The sequence below is a fragment of the Periplaneta americana genome, chromosome 7 (genome assembly GCF_040183065.1).
Source record: "Periplaneta americana isolate PAMFEO1 chromosome 7, P.americana_PAMFEO1_priV1, whole genome shotgun sequence".
In the NCBI taxonomy this organism is placed as follows: domain Eukaryota; kingdom Metazoa; phylum Arthropoda; class Insecta; order Blattodea; family Blattidae; genus Periplaneta; species Periplaneta americana.
Window position 1 is genome coordinate 106,674,388 of NC_091123.1, and position 22,187 is coordinate 106,696,574.

The 22,187-nt window shown below is 34.7% G+C and overlaps 2 protein-coding genes and 1 long non-coding RNA gene across 4 annotated transcripts in view; 1 reads left to right on the forward strand and 2 right to left on the reverse strand.

Moving 5' to 3' along the window:
- Positions 1–335: 335 nt before the first annotated feature.
- On the reverse strand, positions 336–21,322 carry LOC138703343 (calcineurin subunit B type 2). Of its 2 annotated transcripts, none has more exons than XM_069831145.1 (6): positions 21,247–21,322; positions 20,898–20,937; positions 20,625–20,801; positions 12,396–12,517; positions 2,141–2,263; positions 336–2,003 (listed from the first exon to the last, which is right to left on the reverse strand). In XM_069831145.1, exons 1-6 carry the CDS (start codon positions 21,283–21,285, stop codon positions 1,956–1,958), a joined length of 549 nt encoding a protein of 182 aa, XP_069687246.1. In that variant the 5' UTR covers positions 21,286–21,322; the 3' UTR covers positions 336–1,955. The 2 variants fall into 2 exon arrangements, with proteins under 2 accessions (XP_069687246.1, XP_069687247.1); XM_069831146.1 differs by having other exon boundaries at positions 21,139–21,274.
- LOC138703345 (uncharacterized) lies at positions 14,518–20,618 on the reverse strand. The gene is made up of 2 exons (XR_011333120.1): positions 19,222–20,618; positions 14,518–14,874 (listed from the first exon to the last, which is right to left on the reverse strand). It is a non-coding gene; the product is annotated as an uncharacterized lncRNA (long non-coding RNA).
- A 17-nt stretch (positions 21,323–21,339) lies between the features above and the next one.
- eEF1gamma (elongation factor 1-gamma) overlaps positions 21,340–22,187 on the forward strand; it is a 54,310-nt gene continuing 53,462 nt past the window's right edge. Inside the window, exons 1-2 of the mRNA XM_069831144.1 lie at positions 21,340–21,475; positions 21,601–21,750. Of these exons, the coding sequence (XP_069687245.1) occupies positions 21,464–21,475; positions 21,601–21,750 (162 nt within the window). The 5' untranslated portion in view covers positions 21,340–21,463. The remainder of the gene's footprint in view (positions 21,476–21,600; positions 21,751–22,187) is intronic.

Sequence of the window (22,187 nt, forward strand, 5' to 3'; positions counted from 1 at the left end):
ATATCTTAAAATACCTATGTAATTAGAATAACTTTCATAACACTATTCATAGTTATCATTTAAATAAATTACTGGAGAAAATATTATCAAATACGTGAGACAGGAGACTGGCGAAAATGTGGGTAAAAACAGGAGGACCCATAAAATATGGGAGACCTGACAACCCTACTTCAGTACTGTACTTAAGTTACAGAATTTCAAAATTCATTAAAATAACTGCGGAGGGGGCCCTGATGGGGTAACATGTGATCAGCACGACAGAGAAGAATACATTCAAATAAAATTACATGAAGGTATTGCGTTCAAAGTGTTAAGTGAAAAATACTACAAGAACATAATAAAAGGGACTTGTTTTATTTTTAAGACTGAAAAAGTTACATTCACAGAAATGTTTAAATATTTTTAAAATTACAATGAAAACATAATCATGTCATGATATGACCCCACCGAATTTTAAACATGTCTAATACATAAGAAAAACAATTTATAAATACAATCTGTCATGAAATAGATCTATATTCATATTGCCACAGTGCCCATCTAATTGCGATTAAGTTTATGTCTAGAATGAACAGCAAAATACTAACATTCCTACAATATTCACATAAGTACTTATAAATATACATTAAAATGGCAAAATATGAACTGATAACATGTATATGAAATCAATTATTCGTATTTTTACATTTAGCATAAAATAGTGGGGTCTCTTACCATTCTTGTAACAGTGTACACGTAAGTTTTAACACTTCCATAGATATGACTATATGTAGTATGTGTATTATTTACATGCAAAAAGAGTTTGGTGGGAATATAACAACTGATAACCAGGTTAGGTTAGCTTAGTTTATTTTTCCCTTGGCACCATTCAGGAAAAGGGGAAACTGCAATGTGACAACTACGTAAGTAATTATATTTACATCAATAGTAGGATCACTGTAATTGCAATTTGCTATTACAGTATCCCATTCCAAATCATATAACAATATAAGAACACAATGCGTACAGATTATATACTCTGTTCGGGAAGTAATACTTATGAGTGCATAGAAGGCTGAAAGAGTGTTTCAACTGTCTTCTAATACATAAAAAGGACCTACAATTGACATTGTTTGTCTCGCTCTTCTAAACACACAACATATTCTTCTCCCCTTCAAACACATGACTAGGTCTACCTATCATCTTGCCTCTATTTATCTATTTTCCAATGCAACCCCCCCTTCCCACAAAGAAAAAAATACAAAACTGAAACTATGACATAACTGGATCCAATATTTCAAGGTCCCTACTGTAACAATTTATAGTCACCTGAAGTTATATCCCCAATTCCTATCATGAATTACTAACAATAGTATACATTGTCTTTTCTTGCAAATGAGCCAAGAGGGAGAGAAAACTTCACACTTATTTGATATTATAAGAGAAAAAAATTCCCTCAACCACACAAATTTAATGAATGACAACAATGGATACATTTATATTAGTGCAAAAAGTATTTTGAGATGGAAGAATAAATATTTCATGCTTAAAATGACTCACTTGAGATTTATAATATGGGAAAGCTAACACAAATGATTCGAAAAAATGGCATATATTTGAAAATGTACAGAAGCCAGTAGAAAATTCCGTCTATGTAATAGAGTTAATTTTAAACATGCGAAGACTTTCAGAACTGTACAATGTAAATTGCTGCACAACCATTAAATGCTCCTAACATAGGAGACATCTTATGGACTGCAGAATGATAACAATTACTTTACAGAACTAAATTTCAATATTACTGCAACACTGGTCCATGTATATATTAAAAAGAACGTGCTGGAAAAAAGATTTAACAGGAGTAATCTTCAGAGAAAACTAACATCCAAAAAGACATGGTATTATGAGATACAAGAGATGAAAACAGCAGCAGGTTCATTCTTCGAAAGTCTTGAACTTGAGAATGAAATATAAAATTACACATCCACAACCATCTTTTTGTGTATGTCTGTATTTCCAACCACCTGAAAAAGGTAATACATAGTTTGTAAAATTGCAAAAACATTCATACTATCACTTTTAACTGAAATGAAATTATTACTTTCAGAGAAGTTTTCTTTTGTGATCAAAAAAATATAAGTGACGAAGCAGTCTTACTTACAGAACAGAATTCTTCGAAGTTAATTTTCCCATCTTCATCCCTATCTGCAAATAGAATTGTCTTGTCTACAATTTGCTGAAGCTGTGTGTCCTTCAAGTTATTTCCCACCATCATTTTCAGCACCTGTTGGTAAAAAGTATTCAATAAAAGTGCTGTTAGTAAGAAAGTAACATAAGAATGTCAATGAAAGTGAAAGTTTGAAGGAATTTAAAATTTTCATTGTACTTTACTTAAACAATATCGCTGTTTTAGTAATTTACAACTGTGATCTTGTTTAACTTTCATCAATTTTTATTTGTTATGGGACCTGGCTCGGACCTCACAGAATGAAGGGGTGACTGTGGAATAGCTATTAGTGAATGGTGATAATAATGGTGAGGGGGAGAGAGAAAAAAAAAAAGGAAAATATCGATAAAAACTCCTAAGCACCCTCTTTGTTCACCACATATTTCAACTTGACCCAAATGGAGATCGAACACAGATCGCCATGGTGGAAGGCAGAGAAGCAAACCACTCAGCCATAGGTGAAAAGCGTTTTAGTAATTTATGTTAAAGAAGTTCAATATAGATCTCTGTAGTACATTTGTAAAAGACGAAGAATCTGAATAATTTTGATATTTCAACTTCAAAATTATAGTGCTTTATACACTTTACAATCATTTATGGAGTATGGGTTTTGAAGAAGAACTTCGTAATTGTAATCATTTATGTGCCCATCAACTTTGTCCCTTAAATTAATTATTACTGATATGCCAAAACTTCTGTGACAGACCTAAAAAGACGAGCACTAGTGTAATTAACCTATTTACCTGCTGGGATGTGGTAGTGCCCCACTACAAGCCTTTCAGCAAGAGTACATTTATGATACTTGTGTTGGTTACTCTGTTTTCATGTCTGATAAATATACATAAAATCATATGGGTTGCAAGGAGTAGTGAAGTGCATATCATCACCTCTCCTACTCAAATCCCATCTTCACATACCCGTGGCGCAACCTGTTCTTAACAAACGAGGCTCTGGGACCTAGTCACAGCAGTATAACTGTTTCATAAAAATGGAAGAAATGCTATTTCAGCATGCTGACCTGTCATGACATTCATAAGCATCCCCTAAGTGGTGAAGATGGGATATAGTCGGTGGCATTGTCCGGCTAGGTCATATGGACTCACTAACCAACAGCAAGTGTGATCCTCCAAACAGCTTGGAGGGGTTGCAAGTAGGTGATATAACCGCCATAACATAAAAATATGGTGCCTACATTGAAATGGTTATACTTTTTGCAACATCATTTTTTTTATATTGGAGAGCAAGAGAGTTAACTGATTTTCTGCCAAGAACTCAATGTTAACATTAGTTATCAATAGAGCCCGGATGTTTAGGGATTTATAACAGTTAAAATAGGAGGGCAAAAAAGGCAATAAAAACTTAAAAAAGAAAGGCACAATGAAATTTGAAAAATACATTATAAATTTTAAAAAGGCATAAGTTAAAATAATTAATTCGGCAATAAATTTAAATTATGTCAACATAACTCAACTTATTGGTTGCACATTACCACAAGGTATTGTTGTAAACGAGGCATAATATATTTTAGCAATAAATTATATCGTTTCACATTTTTACTGGTTGCACATTACCACAAGGTATTGTTGTAGACACTCTTGTGCCAAACTTTGCATATCTGAAACAAGTTAATGTAGATGGACTTATGTTTGCCACAATTGTAGAATCACCTTTCATTATTTCACAAATTTTTTTTATTGTTATCAAGCCAGTATTAGCAGACATTACACGTTTACACTTCTCACTAATGGCATTTCCCACTTCACCTGGTATGGCTTCAAGTTGATGCACAGTTTCTTCCACTATCTTCATTGATGCCACAAGTGATTCTCCCCTTTTTTAAAGTTTTGTGATAGTTTCAGGCAAGTTAGCATAATGAACTACTATGAACGACAAGCTATTGCGAACACTGACATTAGGACCTACTTAGTAATTTTTCACTTCGCGAATGGATGCAGCTTCATCTTCAGAAGAGTGCAGCAACAACCTCACTTAAGTTTTCGAAGTTGTCAGCGTAGTACAGGGCAGCAGAAATCTATGTCCCCCATCTTCTTAAAATGAGCTCTGGAGGCAAAGCAGGTCCAGGGGCAAGAGTCTTGAAGAGTTGAATTCGAGATGGTGCTTTGAGAAAAATGTTATTTATATTGGATATTAATTTCTCTACATCAGGAAATAAACTGCAAATCTCTTCTGCTATTCTGTGAAAACCATGTGCCAAACACGTTGGGTGAATCATTTGAGGGAATAGAACCTTCAAAGTATCACCAGATCTTCATGTATAGGGTTGCATCAGATAAGAAGAGGAGGACATCAATGTGCTTTACACCATCAGGCCAAAGTAAGCTCAAAGAATTTGTGAACAATTGAGCAATGGCTATACTGTTCACTTTTTCCAATTCCTCTGACGATAGCAAGAATGCTGTAAGTGCTGTATCCTCCACACATTCCATCACTCCAATAATTACGTTGGCAATATGTTTTTTCCTGCAATTTGCGGTTTCATCAATGGAGATCCAGATTTTTTTGTCATTTACTTCATTGTGAATGCATTGAATTGTATTTTCATAGCATACAGGCAAGTAGTTTTTCCTCAGCGTTGATTCCCTTGGAACAGATTCTCCTGTATATTTTTGTAAAAAGTTTTTCAAGGACTGATTTTCTAATTTCCAGAAAGAAATGCCAGCATCAATTAATGTTTTGCACAAATCTAACGAAAATTGTGAATGTTTGTTAGATGTGGCGAATGCGTCATTTTCTTTTCATCACTTTGAGGCAAGTACAGATATATGCTTCATAGTTGACAAGTGTTGACTTATAAAATACTTTTTTTCGTGATTAACTGTCTTTTCACAACCTTACATAACAAAACTGTTCCATTGGTTGAAAACACATGTGCACCAAATTCACTAACATTAGCATGAAATTTACTTTTCAATGGTTTACCGAATTTAGCCATTCTAGCTAACCAATCTTATACCTTCTGTCACCCAACAATAACTGACTGTTCCTCACTCATATTTTTCTCCTACAATAATAAACATGTGTAGCACAAAATTGTAACAGTAAGATTTGAAAATATAAAAGCAAACAATTGAAAATGCTACGTGACAACTTCTATGAGAATGGGCTTAATATTTAAAATTATGAAGCTGATTGTTGATATCGTGAAGACATGACAATATTTGAAGGGTTCAGAGCCATAGTGGGCCAAATGTCATATATTAAAAACTGAGAAAACAAGGGTTAAAATTGAGTACCATAATTTAATGAAACATATAGCAAGTAACATAAAGTATGCACATTAAAACTAAATGATATGTCAATCTTTATTAAACTATGGTATTCACTTAACTTTACCCCTTGCTTTCTCCTTTTTTAATAAATGGCGCTTGGCCCACTATGGCTCTGAACCCTTCATTTGTAACTGTGGATTGTCGAAAATTATTCCTATTACACCAATACGATTAAAGTACGATTATTAGCAGATTAAGCACCGTAATAAATTACTTTTATTTACTATTGTTAGTAAAGTGAGTCATTGTTTCATATATTTAAATTTCATACACATTACATTACAATTAATTAAAAAATTGCAAATAAACAAGAAATATTTCTTTAAAATGACAAAAAAAAAAAAGACATTTATTACTGAATTAGTAAGAAATACCTTATTTACTTACAAATGACTTTTAAGGAACCTGCAGGTTCATTGCTGTCCTCACATAAGCCCACCATCAGTCCCTATCCTGTGCAAGATTAATCCAGTCTCTATCATCTTATCCCATCTCCATCAAATCCATTTTAATATTATCCTCCCATTATTATGAATAATTGTCTTATTTTTTTTATACTTTGTATGCCTCATTTATTTTGACCTGCTGTTCACATTTTATTATACTTTTTTCTTTCTTTCTGTATGTTATATATTATGTCTGATTTCTTCTTACTTGTTGTTTACATTTTATTATTTTATCTTATTCAGTTTTATGTGTAAAATTGCAGTGTACTTTGTAAATTTGTAGTGTTTTTGTAATGCAGATTTTACTCCTGACTGAGTGTTAGAGAAGGGTGTATGGCCTTAACTCTGCCAGGTTAAATAAATCATTATTATTATTATTATTACGTCTTGGCCTCCCCAAAGATCTTATTCCCTCTGGCCTCCCAACTAACATTCTATATGCATTTCTGAATTCCCCCATATGTGCTACATGCCCTGCCCATCTCAAACATCTGAATTTAATGTTCCTAATTATGTCAGGTGAAGAATACAATGCGTGCAATTCTGCATTGTGTAACTTTCTCCATTCTTCTGTAACTTCATCCCTTAGCCCCAAATATTATCCTAAGAACCTTATTCTCAAACACCTTTAATCTCTGTTCCTCTCTCAAAGTGAGAGTCCAAGTTTCACAACCATACAGAACAACCAGTAATATAACTGTTTTATAAATTCTAACTTTCAGATTTTTTAAACAGCAGACTAGATGACAAAAGCTTCTCAACCGAATAACAGGCATTTCCCATATTTATTCTGTATTTAATTTCCTCCCGAGTATCATTTATATTTGTTACTGTTGCTCCAAGATATTTGAATTTTTCCATCTCTTCGAAGGATAAATCTCCAATTTTTATATTTCCATTTTGTACAATATTCTGGTCACGAGACAATCATATATTTTGTCTTTTCGGATTTACTTCCAAACCTATCGCTTTACTAGTTTCAAGTAAATTTCCGTGTTTTCCCTAATCATTTGTGGATTTTCTCCTAACATATTCACGTCATGTGCACTGACAAGAAGTTGATGTAACCCATTCAATTCCAAACCCTCTCTGTTATCCTGAACTCTCCTAATGGCATATTCTAGAGTAAAGTTAAAAAGTAAACGTGATAGTGCATCTGCCTGCTTTAGCCCACAGTGAATTGGAAAAACATCAGATAGAAGCTGGCCTATACGGACTCTGCTGTGAGTTTCACTGAGACACATTTTAATTAATCGAACTAGTTTCTTGGGAATACCAAATTCAATAAGAATGTTATATAAAGAAACACCTTAAAAAGGCAAAATAAAAATTGGCCCTATCACATTGATTTACCCCAAATCACATTTATATCTATGAAAATAATGATTTACTTCCACCCAGTAAAAATGGCATTTTGCCAAACATCCGGGCTCTAGTTATCAACAACATATAATCATATAGAAATGTTACAGATGATTCCCATATAATATGTTCCATTGGGGATAAATTGCAGTGATTTGGTGGTAGCCTCAAGACTGTCTGACCATAGGCACTGAAAATGGAATCTGTTTAACATAGGCCTATAGGTTCAGGACGATTAATATGACTAACATTAGTTCTGCCTTCGTACTTTGTAGCTCAAAATTAATATTGTTCCATTTACGACAATCCTGAATGTTTTAGTTTTATATATTATTTCAATGTACCGAAGTACATATGATATTTCCATGCAGATATTCTGCGTCATCATACGATGAAAGAGTAATGGAACGGAGAAAAACTCTCTCCGGCGCCGGGATTTGAACCCGGGTTTTCAGCTCTACGTGCTGATGCTTTATCCACTAAGCCACACCGGATACAACCCCGACCTCGGACAGAATTGTCTCTGATTGAGTTCCATCTCTTGGGTTCCCTCTAGTGGCCGCCCTCTGCACTACGTCATAGATATCTATGAACATAGGACCGAAGTCCACACATGTGCTGAGGTGCACTCGTTATGAGTGACTAGTTGGCCGGGATCCGACGGAATAAGCGCCATCTTAAATCACTTCGTGATTTAGGCATATCATATATTATTTCAATGTACCGAAGTACATATGATATTTCCATGCAGATATTCTGCGTCATCATATAATGAAAGAGTAATGGAACGGAGAAAAACTCTCTCCGGCGCCGGGATTTGAACCCGGGTTTTCAGCTCTACGTGCTGATGCTTTATCCACTAAGCCACACCGGATACAACCCCGACCTCGGACAGAATTGTCTCTGATTGAGTTCCATCTCTTGGGTTCCCTCTAGTGGCCGCCCTCTGCACTACGTCATAGATGTCTATGAACATAGGACCGAAGTCCACACATGTGCTGAGGTGCACTCGTTATGAGTGACTAGTTGGCCGGGATCCGACGGAATAGACATCTATGATGTAGTGCAGAGGGCGGCCACTAGAGGGAACCCAAGAGATGGAACTCAATCAGAGACAATTCTGTCCGAGGTCGGGGTTGTATCCGGTGTGGCTTAGTGGATAAAGCATCAGCACGTAGAGCTGAAAACCCGGGTTCAAATCCCGGCGCCGGAGAGAGTTTTTCTCCGTTCCATTACTCTTTCATCGTATGATGACGCAGAATATCTGCATGGAAATATCATATGTACTTCGGTACATTGAAATAATATATGATATGCGTAAATCACGAAGTGATTTAAGACGGCCCTTATTCCGTCGGATCCCGGCCAACTAGTCACTCATAACGAGTGCACCTCAGCACATGTGTGGACTTCGGTCCTATGTTCATAGACATCTATGACGTAGTGCAGAGGGCGGCCACTAGAGAGAACCCAAGAGATGGAACTCAATCAGAGACAATTCTGTCCGAGGTCGGGGTTGTATCCGGTGTGGCTTAGTGGATAAAGCATCAGCACGTAGAGCTGAAAACCCGGGTTCAAATCCCGGCGCCGGAGAGAGTTTTTCTCCGTTCCATTACTCTTTCATCGTTTTAGTTTTAGCCTGGAAAATATTTGCAGCATTTGTAATGAATCCCATGTCTCTGCCTGCATGTGTGATAATAAGCATACGATATCAATCACTAATTGAGATTAAGTGACAACAGTGGGAGACACTGGAGAGAGACTCAACACGATAATGACAAACCGGAGTGGCTGGGTGAAAGGTATGCCACATGATGTCAGTTGATCTAGTCTAGTGGTTCACATTTTCCACGTCGTCAGAAGTATGGCACATCAGTAACCATCAGAGCTGGCTTACATTCGTCAAAATTTATCAGCTCTTAACAATTTGACGCGAATCTTAAGCAGAAAGTTACAACAAAGTTGATTAACTGTTATCTTAAATACTTACTTACTTTTGGCTTTCAAGGAACCCAGAGGTTCATTGCCGCCCTCACGTAAGCCCGCCATTGGACCCTATCCTGTGCAAGATTAATCCAGTCCCTACCATCATTTCCTACCTCCCTCAAATCCATTTTAATATTATCCTCCCATCTACGTCTCGGCCTCCCCAAAGGTCTTATTCCCTCCGGCCTCCCAACTAACATTCTATATGCATTTCTGGATTCGCCCATACGTGCTACATGCCCTGCCCATCTCAAACGTCTGGATTTAATGTTCCTAATTATGTCAGATGAAGAATACAATGCGTGCAGTTCTGCGTTGTGTAACTTTCTCCATTCTCCTGTAACTTCATCCCTCTTAGCCCCAAATATTTTCCTAAGAACCTTATTCTCAAACACCCTTAATCTCTGTTCCTCTCTCAAAGTGAGAGTCCAAGTTTCACAACTATACAGAACAATCGGTAATATAACTGTTTTATAAATTCTAACTTTCAGAATTTTTGACAGCAGACTAGATGACTATCTGAAATACTGGGTTATAAAATTTCATCACTCACTTGTTCGTTTACTCAATTTCCACACTCTCCTTCCTTTATCCCTTTTACACATCACTACGAAAATAGTTGAAATATGCTTGATTGAAAAGGAAACTGTTAATAAGCTCATGTCAATACAATCTCTCAAACTGTGCTAGTTGTTAAAAAAAATAGTTGTTCATATTAACTGTAAAGTTGCGAAATTGAAGATTGAATAAAAAGATTATCGAAAAACTTAGTAATCTCAGTTGAGGGATGCGGTGAAGACTGGTGTTTCTATTCAACTGACTGTGACTTCAATTCTGGCTCAAAGTCACGAATCCACGTCTCATCCTAGCAACAATGCACCATCTTAAGAACAGTTCAGTCGCCCTGGTTGGCAAGTTGGTATAGCGCTGGCCTTCTATGCCCAAGGTTGCGGGTTCGATCCCGGGCCAGGTCGATGGCATTTAAGTGTGCTTAAATGTGACAGGCTCATGTCAGTAGATTTACTGGCATGTAAAAGAACTCCTGCGGGACAAAATTCCGGCACATCCGGCGACGCTGATATAACCTCTGCAGTTGCGAGCGTCGTTAAATAAAAACATAACATTAACAAGAACAGTTCCTCTTCTTGTTGAAAGCGAGAGAATAACAGACATGTAATTTCTTTTCTCCTTGCTTTGTGTTTATCAGCCAGCTTGTGAGGAACCCACTAAGCACTGACATTTCTCTTTCGTAATTGCTCTGTTAAAATGTGCTGTACCGATATACCACATTCACGGGCTATCTCTGCGCAAGCCATCAGTCTGTCTTTTTTTCAAAACATTAGCAACAGTGGCCTCTGCAATAAAGTCCGTATAGCAATTAATACTGGGATAATGATGACGTCATTCCATTCCTGTGGAATTTCTCATGAAACAAATTTCATTAGATAATTTTAATAAATCAATCTTAAAATTTCTGAAGAATACAGTAAAACCTGTTCAAATTGGAACTTGAATAATCCGGAATCCTGTATATTTCAGAACAATTTATTGGTCCCGGCAAAATTTGTATGTAATAATTATGTGTAGTTATTCCTGAATAAAACAGAAAGTGTTCAATGCAGAAATGAAAATTGCTTGCTGCTGTTCAAAATGGAAACAATATTTTGGACACATTACTTTAATGTAAACTATATTCTGAATCAGCATGTCATTTCAAGGAATGTACGAAATATGTCGGTCACTAAGATTAAAACAAGTTTTCTTTGCAAAATTTGCGAGATTGTGTTGGCTTAGCATTCATAAATTTTATTACCCTGTTGAATAGGCAGACGAGTCCCTTCAAAAGTTTCCAATGCTTCACACTTGTATATTGTTGTAGCTGGGCAGAGTGCAAGTATAGTGATTTCGTGGTAAAAGTCGTGTAAAAATGTGAGTGATGAAGTAAAAGTTATCGAGTTAAATGAAAATGAGAAACTAAGTGTATGGGAAATAATGCTGAAGTTCAGTTATGGAAAACTCAGGTGTGACACTTTAAAAAATAAAGACCGTATCACAAGTGAGTGGCTTGTGGCCAATAATGGTGACATAGAAAGGAAACAGAAAACAACTGGTTATATGGAATTTTTTTAGTGCATTATTTTACGACGCCATATCAACATCTCAGGTTATTTAGCGTCTGAATGAAGTGAAGGTGATACTGACAGTGAAATGAGTCCGGGGTCCAGCACCGATAGTTACCCAGCATTTGTTCATATTGGGTTGAGGGAAAAACCTGGAAAAAAACCTCAACCAGGTAACTTGCCCCAACCAGGATTCGAACCTGGGCTACCTGGTTTCACAGTCAGATGCACTAACCGTTACTCCATAGGTTTCCATATATGGAAATAAATGAACTGTTGTGAGAGTGGGTTCTTCATGCCCTTTCAAAGACCATGCCAATTTCTGGACTTATTCTGCAAAGCAAGTCCTTAAACTGGCAAAGAAATTAAATAAGCCAGAATTCAAGGTTTCTAATGGATGGCTCGTAGTCCAATTAAATAATGTGCAGTGATATACAGTACAATATTATAGCATAGTGTTAGATATTAAATTTAGTCTGATTAATAAACTTTAATAACGTTTAACGAGTTACAATTCCATAATACAGAAAATGAGATTTTCATCAAGGTGATTCACCAACAGAATAATTGACAGAAAGCTAATTTAATGTGAGTAGTGTTAAATAGATAATTTGTACTTCTTGCAGTTTTCGGCATGCCATTTTGTTTTTCATTTATACAAATTATAAAATATTCCATTTTAACTTCATGCCTAAATAATATGGAAACTTGTCCACAACGGAAAAAAAATTAGGGCCATATCACTTCCGTCTTGAACAGGTTTTACTGTATTTGTATAGTTAAGAAGGTATATTGCATTCCTCTGGAACTTTTTCATTTTTTAAGGTGTTCAAAGTTACTTCAAGTTATTCTTTCTTATTTCAGAATTTTCATAGATGTCAAAATTACATTCTAATTGTTCCAAATTAGCATCCTTCCAAATTATTAATGGTTGCCATTTTATGATAATATACAAAAGCCAAGAACACAACATGAAATACAGTACCTGAAATAATTCTCCGTTTGAGATGTATCCATCATTATCCATGTCATAGATTCTAAATGCAAATCTCAACTTTGACTCCTTGTCGCCCTTTACACTGAACTGTGATACACCTTGAATGAATTCTGAAAATATCACAACAGAAAGAGAATAACATTAAAAGTGAAAACATACTGAAAATAAGTATGATAATCTGTCAGAGGGTCGTATAAGAAGCAGACTAAAGTACTGTTAATACCTGAAATGAATCAGATGAGAATAAAAATGGACTTCTCACAATTTTCTGTAGATTATACAGGAAAGAAACAGAATATGTCAAACATATATCATGCGACTCTGTTTGGCTGTGCAGCTTTCCAATTTACAATCTGTACCATTTTCTACATTTATTTGCCAATCATAATTGTGGAGTGAGAATGAAAGAGAATCTGAAGCATTTGGAAAAAATCAGACTTCACGAAGTGTGACGAGATTCGAGCTCCTGTCTGTATGGTTAAGAGTCAATGACTTTGATCGAACCTAAATAGCGAAAGTGTTATACATAACTTTATTGTTGCTGGTGATAATACAAGACTATATTACTAAATGACCAGAACCCCGAACTATCTGTTGCAACTAATTTAGATAAGCTATACAGAGTGTTACAAAAGTGATGATAAAAAATTTAGGGTTGAGAAGTAAAAACGAAGCAAAAAAATTCCGCAAATGAACTGTTTATGAGATAATGCCATTTTGTGCTGGATGGGATTCACTGAATTCTAAGTACCAATTCCAACAAAAGTGGTGACACATGACAATGAAATTAATAATTTTGGCTTCAACACCACAGAAATGTGATTAAACATACACAAAAGAAACTTTTTTTGTTTGAACAACAGTAAAGTTTGTGGATAAACAAGTAGAGCACAGTATGAACACGTTAATTGAAGAATTTTATAGCAGGTGTTTAAAATGCTGACCATGCACTTGAATGCATCTGTCTAGTCTTCTCCACAAAGACCCAAGTATGTGCTTGAGCAATCCTGGGTCATTCTTCATTTGATGGAAAGCATCTACCATCCAATTCTGCAATTCTTTAAGTGTGATGATGTCTGTTATATAAACTAGGCTTTTTGCATAATAATGCCATACACAAAAATCTAAATGATTTAAATCCGATGATCTAGGTACAGGTCCTCCTCTACCTATCCACTGTTCACCATATCGTCTGTTTAAATATGTCTCACACTTAGAAGGAAATGGGATGGGGAGAGTACATACGAAATATGAATGTTGCCGGGTCATTCCACAGTAAGGGTTATGTTAGTCACAGGACATTCAGAATGTTCTGCATCTAAAACTAATAAAAATATTCATGTCCTATTCTTTTTAGTTTTATAAATCTCAAAATCTACTAATTCCATATCAATTTAATGGAATATTATTATTATTATTATTATTATTATTATTATTATTATTTGTTGAAACAGAGCTTCCGGGCTAAGATGCCGTGGTCTACTGGTGCTGATGTTACCAGACGTTTCGTCTACTTCTACGGCAGACATCTTCAGTGGTTAGGTATCCTCGGTCGAAGTCTTCTGCTCAGGATACCTGTAGCAACTGTTGCATCAGTTGCTACAGGTATCCCGAGCAGAAGACTTCGACCGAGGATACCTAACCACTGAAGATGTCTGCCATAGAAGTAGACGAAACGAAACGTCTGGTAACATCAGCACCAGTAGACCACGGCATCTTAGCCCGGAAACTCTGTTTCAACTAGACACCGACCGTGAAAGCCTGTATGCTAAGATTATTATTATTATTATTATTATTATTATTATTATTATTTACTGAATAAACAATAATAAAATGCAGTGTTAGTCACAGGACCAATAAATGTTGACATAATATGAAGATCATTTTCAATCTTCTATTTCACTGCAGTCATAATAAAGGCAGAATTATATCTTAATGTGTAAAAGTACTGTCATTGCAAAACAAAATGAGACATCATTCATTAATTTATTACTCTGTTAAAATATTAGGGGGAGGGGGGGAATGTGGAATGAAGTCATGTTAGTCACAGGACATGGACTATGTTAGTTACAGGACATTTTCGTCCACCAATGTAAATGAAGCCACCAAATGATCTGTATATGTTTATTTATTGAATGAAAATGACAACATATGGCTAATTATTTAATTTGTCACATCCAATTAAAAATTCAGATTTATAGTGACCACAGTTATCTCGGATGGGAATAGGTACTTTCTTAATAACCGTGTCTATAGCAACCACAATTCTGTCTTCATACCCTGAAAGACAGAATATTTGCTTTTTGCTCGGTCTGTCATTCTGTAGCAAATAACTTGAAGTTTCCCCTCTTGTGTCACATGGTACTAAAACAAAACTCTCTATTGCGTAAGTTCTCCACATTCGGATTCATTTACAAGGTGGTATTCTTCTGCTTCCAAGTTACCTATCATCATTAAACACACTTTCCTGAAATGAAAAACAAAACTACAAATAATTAGTCAATTGCACTTACTAGGTCTATTATTAGACTACCAGACTAGTTAAGAACTGAGCTGCAAGTTATGTTGGTTTCATTTCAAACTTAGCCATAAACTTAGAACACCAGGAAAAAATATAAAGTATTAACAGTGAAATTGCTGACTGCCATAAATAATCATAAAAAAAGTGGTGAACCAAAAGGAAACAGCTGTTATAATTCACATATCTTCAAACTGCATGAAATAAACTTTCAAGTGACATAGCCTATAATAAGCAACCATAAGATGAAATTTTTTTTTCACTGCAAAGTGATCACTTACTGTGGAATGACCCTGTCACTTCACCGTATCCAGGCACTCAGTTCATTATCTCGTAAAGTTAATTTGCAGACCCATGTTTACTGGAACGTTTTTGTTTCTTGTTACTTTACTTCTTATCCCTAAATTTTTACCATAATTTTTAAACACCCTGTATATTTTTTTCATTTGATAAGAAATAACGTTCTTCTAGTGAGGACCAATTAACGAGTGTCTCTCATAATAAAGTATCACAATAGTGAGTTTCCCAACAGCTGTAGTACCTGTCGCTGAGGAGAATAGGTTACAGTAGTGCTGAACAGCATCCTTTTCTTGCTGAGACATTTATCAATTACATTGTAAATAAATGTACTAGTAAAATCAGAAAAAAATAACCTAATTAAATTTCGGCAGGTTGTGTTAAGAACTGTATGCTGAGTTTAAAAAAATAGGTTCCACTGCAGATAAAAATGTACAAAGATGAAATTCACAAAAAAACAGAGGGTTCCTCTGCAGACCGATCCCAGGTAGTAATGTTCTATTCACTTAATGACTGTAGTGTGGAGCGCCCGTCCCAAGGAAGCTAAGTGCTAAAGATTGGAGTGGACTTGTCTGCATAGAGCAGAGTGTATGGACTGTCTGTATCCTGGCATACGACCACTCGCCACTCATCAACAGATTTTGTTAGGTAGAGGTTGGAGTGGGACCAGTCTGCATAGAAATTCTCTGTATATTTCGGGATCGAATAAAGTAATTGTGGCTGCTCTGGTCTCCCAATTTGAAAATTTCTGATTTTTAACCTTGAAGGATTCTGAAGCAGAAAGTAAGTAACTTATATGCAAACAAGAAAGTATTCTGGCTGATATGTACATCTTTGAAATAAATGTTTTTAAGATTGTGTACAATATTTGCGAAATTAAATTTTTGCCAATTTCAATATGCAAATTAACAGCGAACCTCGAGAAATTTCTGTAAATGTTTATGATAAAATGCCAAGATAGAATGATCAGGCTTCTGAACTGAAATTTTACATAGGTATCATCAGATCATAAATTCTATGTTACAAGGCCATTCTATAATATTGGAAACTGCTAGAAAATCATTCTAAGTTGTAAAAGTATAAATTACACTATATGAATAACTCCATACAATTTTCTGATAAGTTAACCTGGTTGGCGAGTTGGTATAGCGCTGGCCTTCTATGCCCAAGGTTGTGGGTTCGATCCCGGGCCAGGTCTCGGTGGCATTTAAGTGTGCTTAAATGCGACAGGCTCATGTCAGTAGATTTACTGGCATGTAAAAGAACTCCCGTGGGACAAAATTCTGGCACATCCAGCGACGCTGATATAACCTCTGCAGTTGCAAGCGTCGTTAAATAAAATATAACATTTAACATTTTTTTGATAATCTTCTTTCTGCAGAACTGATAGCTAGCTACACATAACAATTCGATTTCTATGAAAAATTAAATAGATTCGAAAGATGATGAAAATTATAAAAAAGAAACACATAAGACCTTACTTGCTGTATAAAATTGTTTCATGAGTGAAATCAAACCATTAAAATATCTATAATGTTTAGAATTATTTCTTTACAAGGAGTTATTAGTATACCGGAATTATTTTTATAAATAGAGCATGTTTAAACATCTTTATTTAGGATTGCCATACGTCCATATTTTGTACAGACTGTTTGTATTTTAAGTTGCATGTCCGTGTCCATATCGACAAGTATAAAAGTGGCGAAATGTTCGTATTTTCTGTTAGAACTCGCAAAGGAGAGTAATAAGTTAATTAGTTGCTAGATACTTCAAGGGATGACACCAACTACATAGTAACTAAAGGTACCGAATAGTCACTGTTTTGTACACTTTGGTTTTAAAGATATACCAAAGACCAAAGTACTGCATTCACCAATTACGAAGCTCACTTCCAGAAGAAAACACAAATTCAATCCCCAAATAGCTGAACAGAAACTGGCGATATTGATCACTGAAGGTGAAATGAAAGGAGATTTCGAAGATAATATTCTGAACTTTTATGACTAATACTAATGCATTTTATATCTCGAACTGCGGGGGGAGGGGGGGGGGAATTTTGAATGTGCTGAGTAGTTTTCTTGGATTGAAATAGATTCAGGTAATGAATTACATAGCCAGCCTGGGTGGCGCAAGCAATAGAGGCACAGAATGTTTCTATCTCTTCCTTCGAAGGGTTGTGGGTTCGAGTCCCGCCTCGGGCATGGGTGTTGTGTTTCGTAGTAGTAGTTTAAGAAAAACTGACAACAGAAACAGGAAAACTTGAGGAAAATGGCTTCTGGCCGGTTAAAATAACAATAATAAAAAAACGCCAGTGTACACATGGTTCGATTTTTAAAAAAATACATTGGAGAAGTATCGAGAAATGAGCTGAGTTTATAAATTCATTCGTTTCTAATCCTAAGTCTTGCTTCAACAAGGACAAGCTAATTTAATGAGGTCGTGCTCGTGAATCTTGTGCTTTAAAAAAAAATTAAAGAAAAAGTGGTGAAATAGAAAAGGGGAGGAAAGAGAATCGAACACAAGACAGAAAAGATTTAAATCTACGTGTTTCAGTTTCAAACAATGTAAAAGAAAGTGAAACGAAATTAGACAATTTTGAGAAAATTTTAGAATTTGTGTACTATACCCAGAACTCCTGCACTTACACTTGTAGAGAGCGTTCTATGTCATGAAAATGATTTAAACTCCTGAAAGAAATTGACTCCAATAAATAGGCTAAAAGTATTGCTTAAAATTAAAGTCAAATCAGAGTTTTCATGCATGGATTTCTACGACTTCATCAAAGTAAATACTTCTTTTCTAAAACAAGTAGGGCCATTCTCCCCAGAAGTCTCAAAATGGTTGATGAATGACATAATTGATATTACGAACGTTTAAATCACTAATCAGACTAGCCTATCTGTCTGTAATTATCAGGATATTAATGTTATGAGAGTAGAAGTATGATATATTTAACTTAGTTTCGCTGTTAATTTTAATGTAAGCTTATTTATTTATTTATTTAATCCACTCAACAATGTAATTACAGAGTAGATAAAATGAAAATAACAGTAGTAATACATATAATAATGGTATTTAAATTTAAACAGTTACAATCCAACACTAAACAAAAGATATTAAGCAAATAATACATGTAAATCTCGGTTAACAAAAACAAAAGTATTTACAGTATGAAGAAAACATGAAATGCAAATAACTAGTCACAGATTAGTAACAATAATACAACTGATGAGGGGCTAGACCTATGTTAAGTCAGAATTAGGAGCGAGTTCGTAATGATAATTGATATGAAATAATTTAAGAAGGAAGACCAAATATACAATATGCAAACCAGTTAAGACCTATTTATTAGTAAAATACTTATGGAGTGTTTTGAATGCTACCGGTATTTATTTCTCTCAAGAGTGTGGTTCTATCCTGAAAGATGTCAATAGGCCTATTGCTCAGTTTATTATAGAAGGAACAGATTCTAAGAAGTGGAGAGTACTTATAATAACATGTCCTAGCATAGTTTAAATTAAATGTTTTACTGGTCCTACAGTTCTCTCTTGGTACATGTATTGCTATCCTGAACAGTAGATGACTATTTACAGAACTTGTTAATAAATTATGGAGGCATTTTATATCAATATTAATTCTTCTGCGTTGCAAACTTTCAAAATTAAAGAGAGACAAAAGAGATGAGTACGAGATACTACTTTCATTATTCCAGGAGGGATAGTAACCAAATGATTTAAGAAACAAAAATCTGATGAATCTTTTTTGAACGCTCTCAATTTTGTTAATATATTTAATTTGATAGGGGTTCCATACAGTACTGCAATATTCAAGTTTTGATCTAACTAGTGAAAAAAATAGAATTTTTAAACTATCTTGAGAGGAGAATTTTGTGGTATGTCTATAGATAAATCCTAGAAGTTTAAGCGACTGAGACACAAGTTCAAGTATATGGCTGGAAAAATCCATATTATAAGTGAATACTATGCCTAAATCTTTTACCTTGTCAGTCATTTCCAGGAATTCCCCACCCATTGAGTATCTGTAAGTAAAATAAGTTTTTTTCCTAGTATATATCATATAATAACATTTATTTAAGTTGAAATACAGTTTATTCTTCAGTGACCCCTCGTATAACTCATTTAGATCTCTCTGAAGCAAGTGACAGTCATTAGCTGTAGGACAAGATTTAATAATTTTGACATCATCAGCATACATTAAACATAGTGAGTTTGATATCGAGTTCAGTAGGTCATTTATAAATAATAAAAATAAAAGTGGACCCAGATTTGATCCTTGAGGGACCCCCGATGTCGCTGTAAATTCTTCAGATCGACATTTGTTGAAGACAACGAACTGTTTGCGGTTTAATAGGTAACTTCTAAATAGATTTATAAGAGAATTACTAATCCCGTATTTGGCAAGCTTCTTTAACAATATATAGTGATCAACAGTATCAAATGCTTTTTTGAAGTCTGTGTAGATTACATTAACTGGATTACCCATGTCCATATTTTCAGTGACATAATCACAAAACCATACTAAATTGGACGAAGTTGATCTACCAGTAACGAAACCATGTTGTTTGTCGTCAATAATGTTTTTGACTGAGAAATAAATGTATTTATATATAATAGATTCAAAAAGTTTTGAAAAGATGGGCAATATCGATATAGGCCTATAATTATTAACCAGTTCCTTGTCTCCGCCCTTATGAATTGGACAAACTTTGGCTATTTTCCATCTATCAGGAAAAATCCCAGTCTTGAGACATAAATTATAAATATGCAATAGGGGTTTGATGAGACTTTCTTTACACCCCTTTACAATATATGGGGGGATTTCGTCTGGCCCTACTGATTTCTTCGATCTAAGTTTCTTAATTGCACTAATAATATCTTCTTCGCTAATAACATTAATGTTAATACAATCAAAATATTCACAAGACTCGTGTTCAATGGTAACTTCAGAAGCGATACTACTAGGTATGTACACACTTTGGAAGTAGTTCTTAAAAATATTTACAATTTCTTCAGGTGTTTCAAAATTGCAATCTAAGTATCTCATATTACATGGCAAGCTACTGTTAGATTTACGCATCTGTTTTGTGTATTTCCAAAAGACCTCATAGTTTCCATCGAGCATAGAATTTTCAACATCTAAAGTATATTCTTCAAATGCATTACGAATATCATTTTTGACCTCAGCTCTTAGTGTATCAAACATGTATAAATGATATAGTGACCCTGTTTTTTTATATGTTTGCCTATGCCTGTACTTTTTTTTAATTTTCTTTATGAGTTATTGGTACAATGAAGATATCCCAAACTTTTAGGGGGAAAAAAATGTCCGTATGTTGTATCCAGAATTATGGCAACCCTATGTTTAATGTGATCTAAAAATACCTTTAAAATCGACTTCTCCGTTTCCATCTGCATCAAAAATATCAATAACACGTTGAACAAGTGGATTTTGTTGTAATTCTGGCAGAGACATAAATTCATCAATACTCAAGGAACCAGAATTATCGAGATCAAGCTTTCGAAAACGTTTTCCCAATCTTCGAATTTCATCTGCATCAACTGTAATGAAAACAGAAAGGAAATCATGACTAATTTTATATGGACATAGATTCAAATTATTACTGATAATGAAATTATAACAACAGTTTTACTTACAGTTGGAGCACAGCTCCATTGGCAGGGAACTTTCATTACCCTTTAAACAGAAATCAAAATTAATATCTCATTAACCATGAAATAAGATGCAAATTCCAAGATAACCTATTAAAACCTAAACTAAATCACAAAACTAAAACAAACAGCTCGAAAATTTAACACACTTTTATTTTTGCATGGCTTCCTCTTAATATAGGTAACACAGAACACTGCTTCAAATTCTAAAGTGATTAATACAAACCATATTTTCTTATTTATCTACTTTAATTGAAAGGGTGTCAAAAATATTTAACAGGTACAGTTACTGATCATCAGGTTCATGGATTTTTAGCAATTAAGATTGTAATACCATTTTGCAGACGCCGTACAGATGATGGTTGTTGATCATCTGTCTGAAATATAATCAATGTTCAATACAAATTCGTGCGCTTCGTCCATAGATCTCGTGGCATGTTGGTGTTCTGCATTTGGTACAAGGAATTATCGCTAGATGTCTTAGACTTAACATTTTTCTCATACTTTGGACATCATGTAAATAAGGACTTCCTTTTCCGTAATCCGCTACAATGGCGTCTGGAGTAAGATATAATTGCTGGGAATTTATCGCTGTCAATTTGTGCCATCTCAAAGAAATAAATATTAATAAATTTTATTTAGTTGTACAGAATGTTATTATATATGTTCTTGGTTTATTTCTTTGCAGACATTGTATACATATCCGGAAAATTTTCGGGCCTATAAAACTCTCATTGCTGCTCAGTATTCTGGAGGCAACGTGAAAATTGCACCTGGATTTGTGTTCGGAGAAACTAATAAAACTGAAGCCTTCTTGAAGAAGTTTCCTTTGGGAAAGGTAATGTGAGTGAACAGATTTTAATTGTAGTTTTTGTGGTACTTACGGTGTAAATTTTATGTCAACTTGGCAAATTGAGCATGTGCTTTGCATATGGAGTTCAACATGGCCCCTTTAAATTTTACGATACTTTACGTGTTTTATGTCTATTTTACATTCGTATGAATTATCATTTTCGTTTGTATAGAAACGTAGGACCATTTTATCACGAGGAAATGGTGTTACATAATTGAAACGGCGTGGTTTTACAACATTCTGTGAAACCGGCAAGCAGTGGTATGGTAACTGTTAGTTTTACAAACATTCCCAATTTAAGTAATTTGGTGTTATAACAAAGTAATTAAGTAGTTTTGGTTGGATAATGAAGTGGCAACTTTCCTTTTTGATTTTTCATTAGTAGTAATGCAGATTTTAAAAAGTATTCATTTTAATTCATT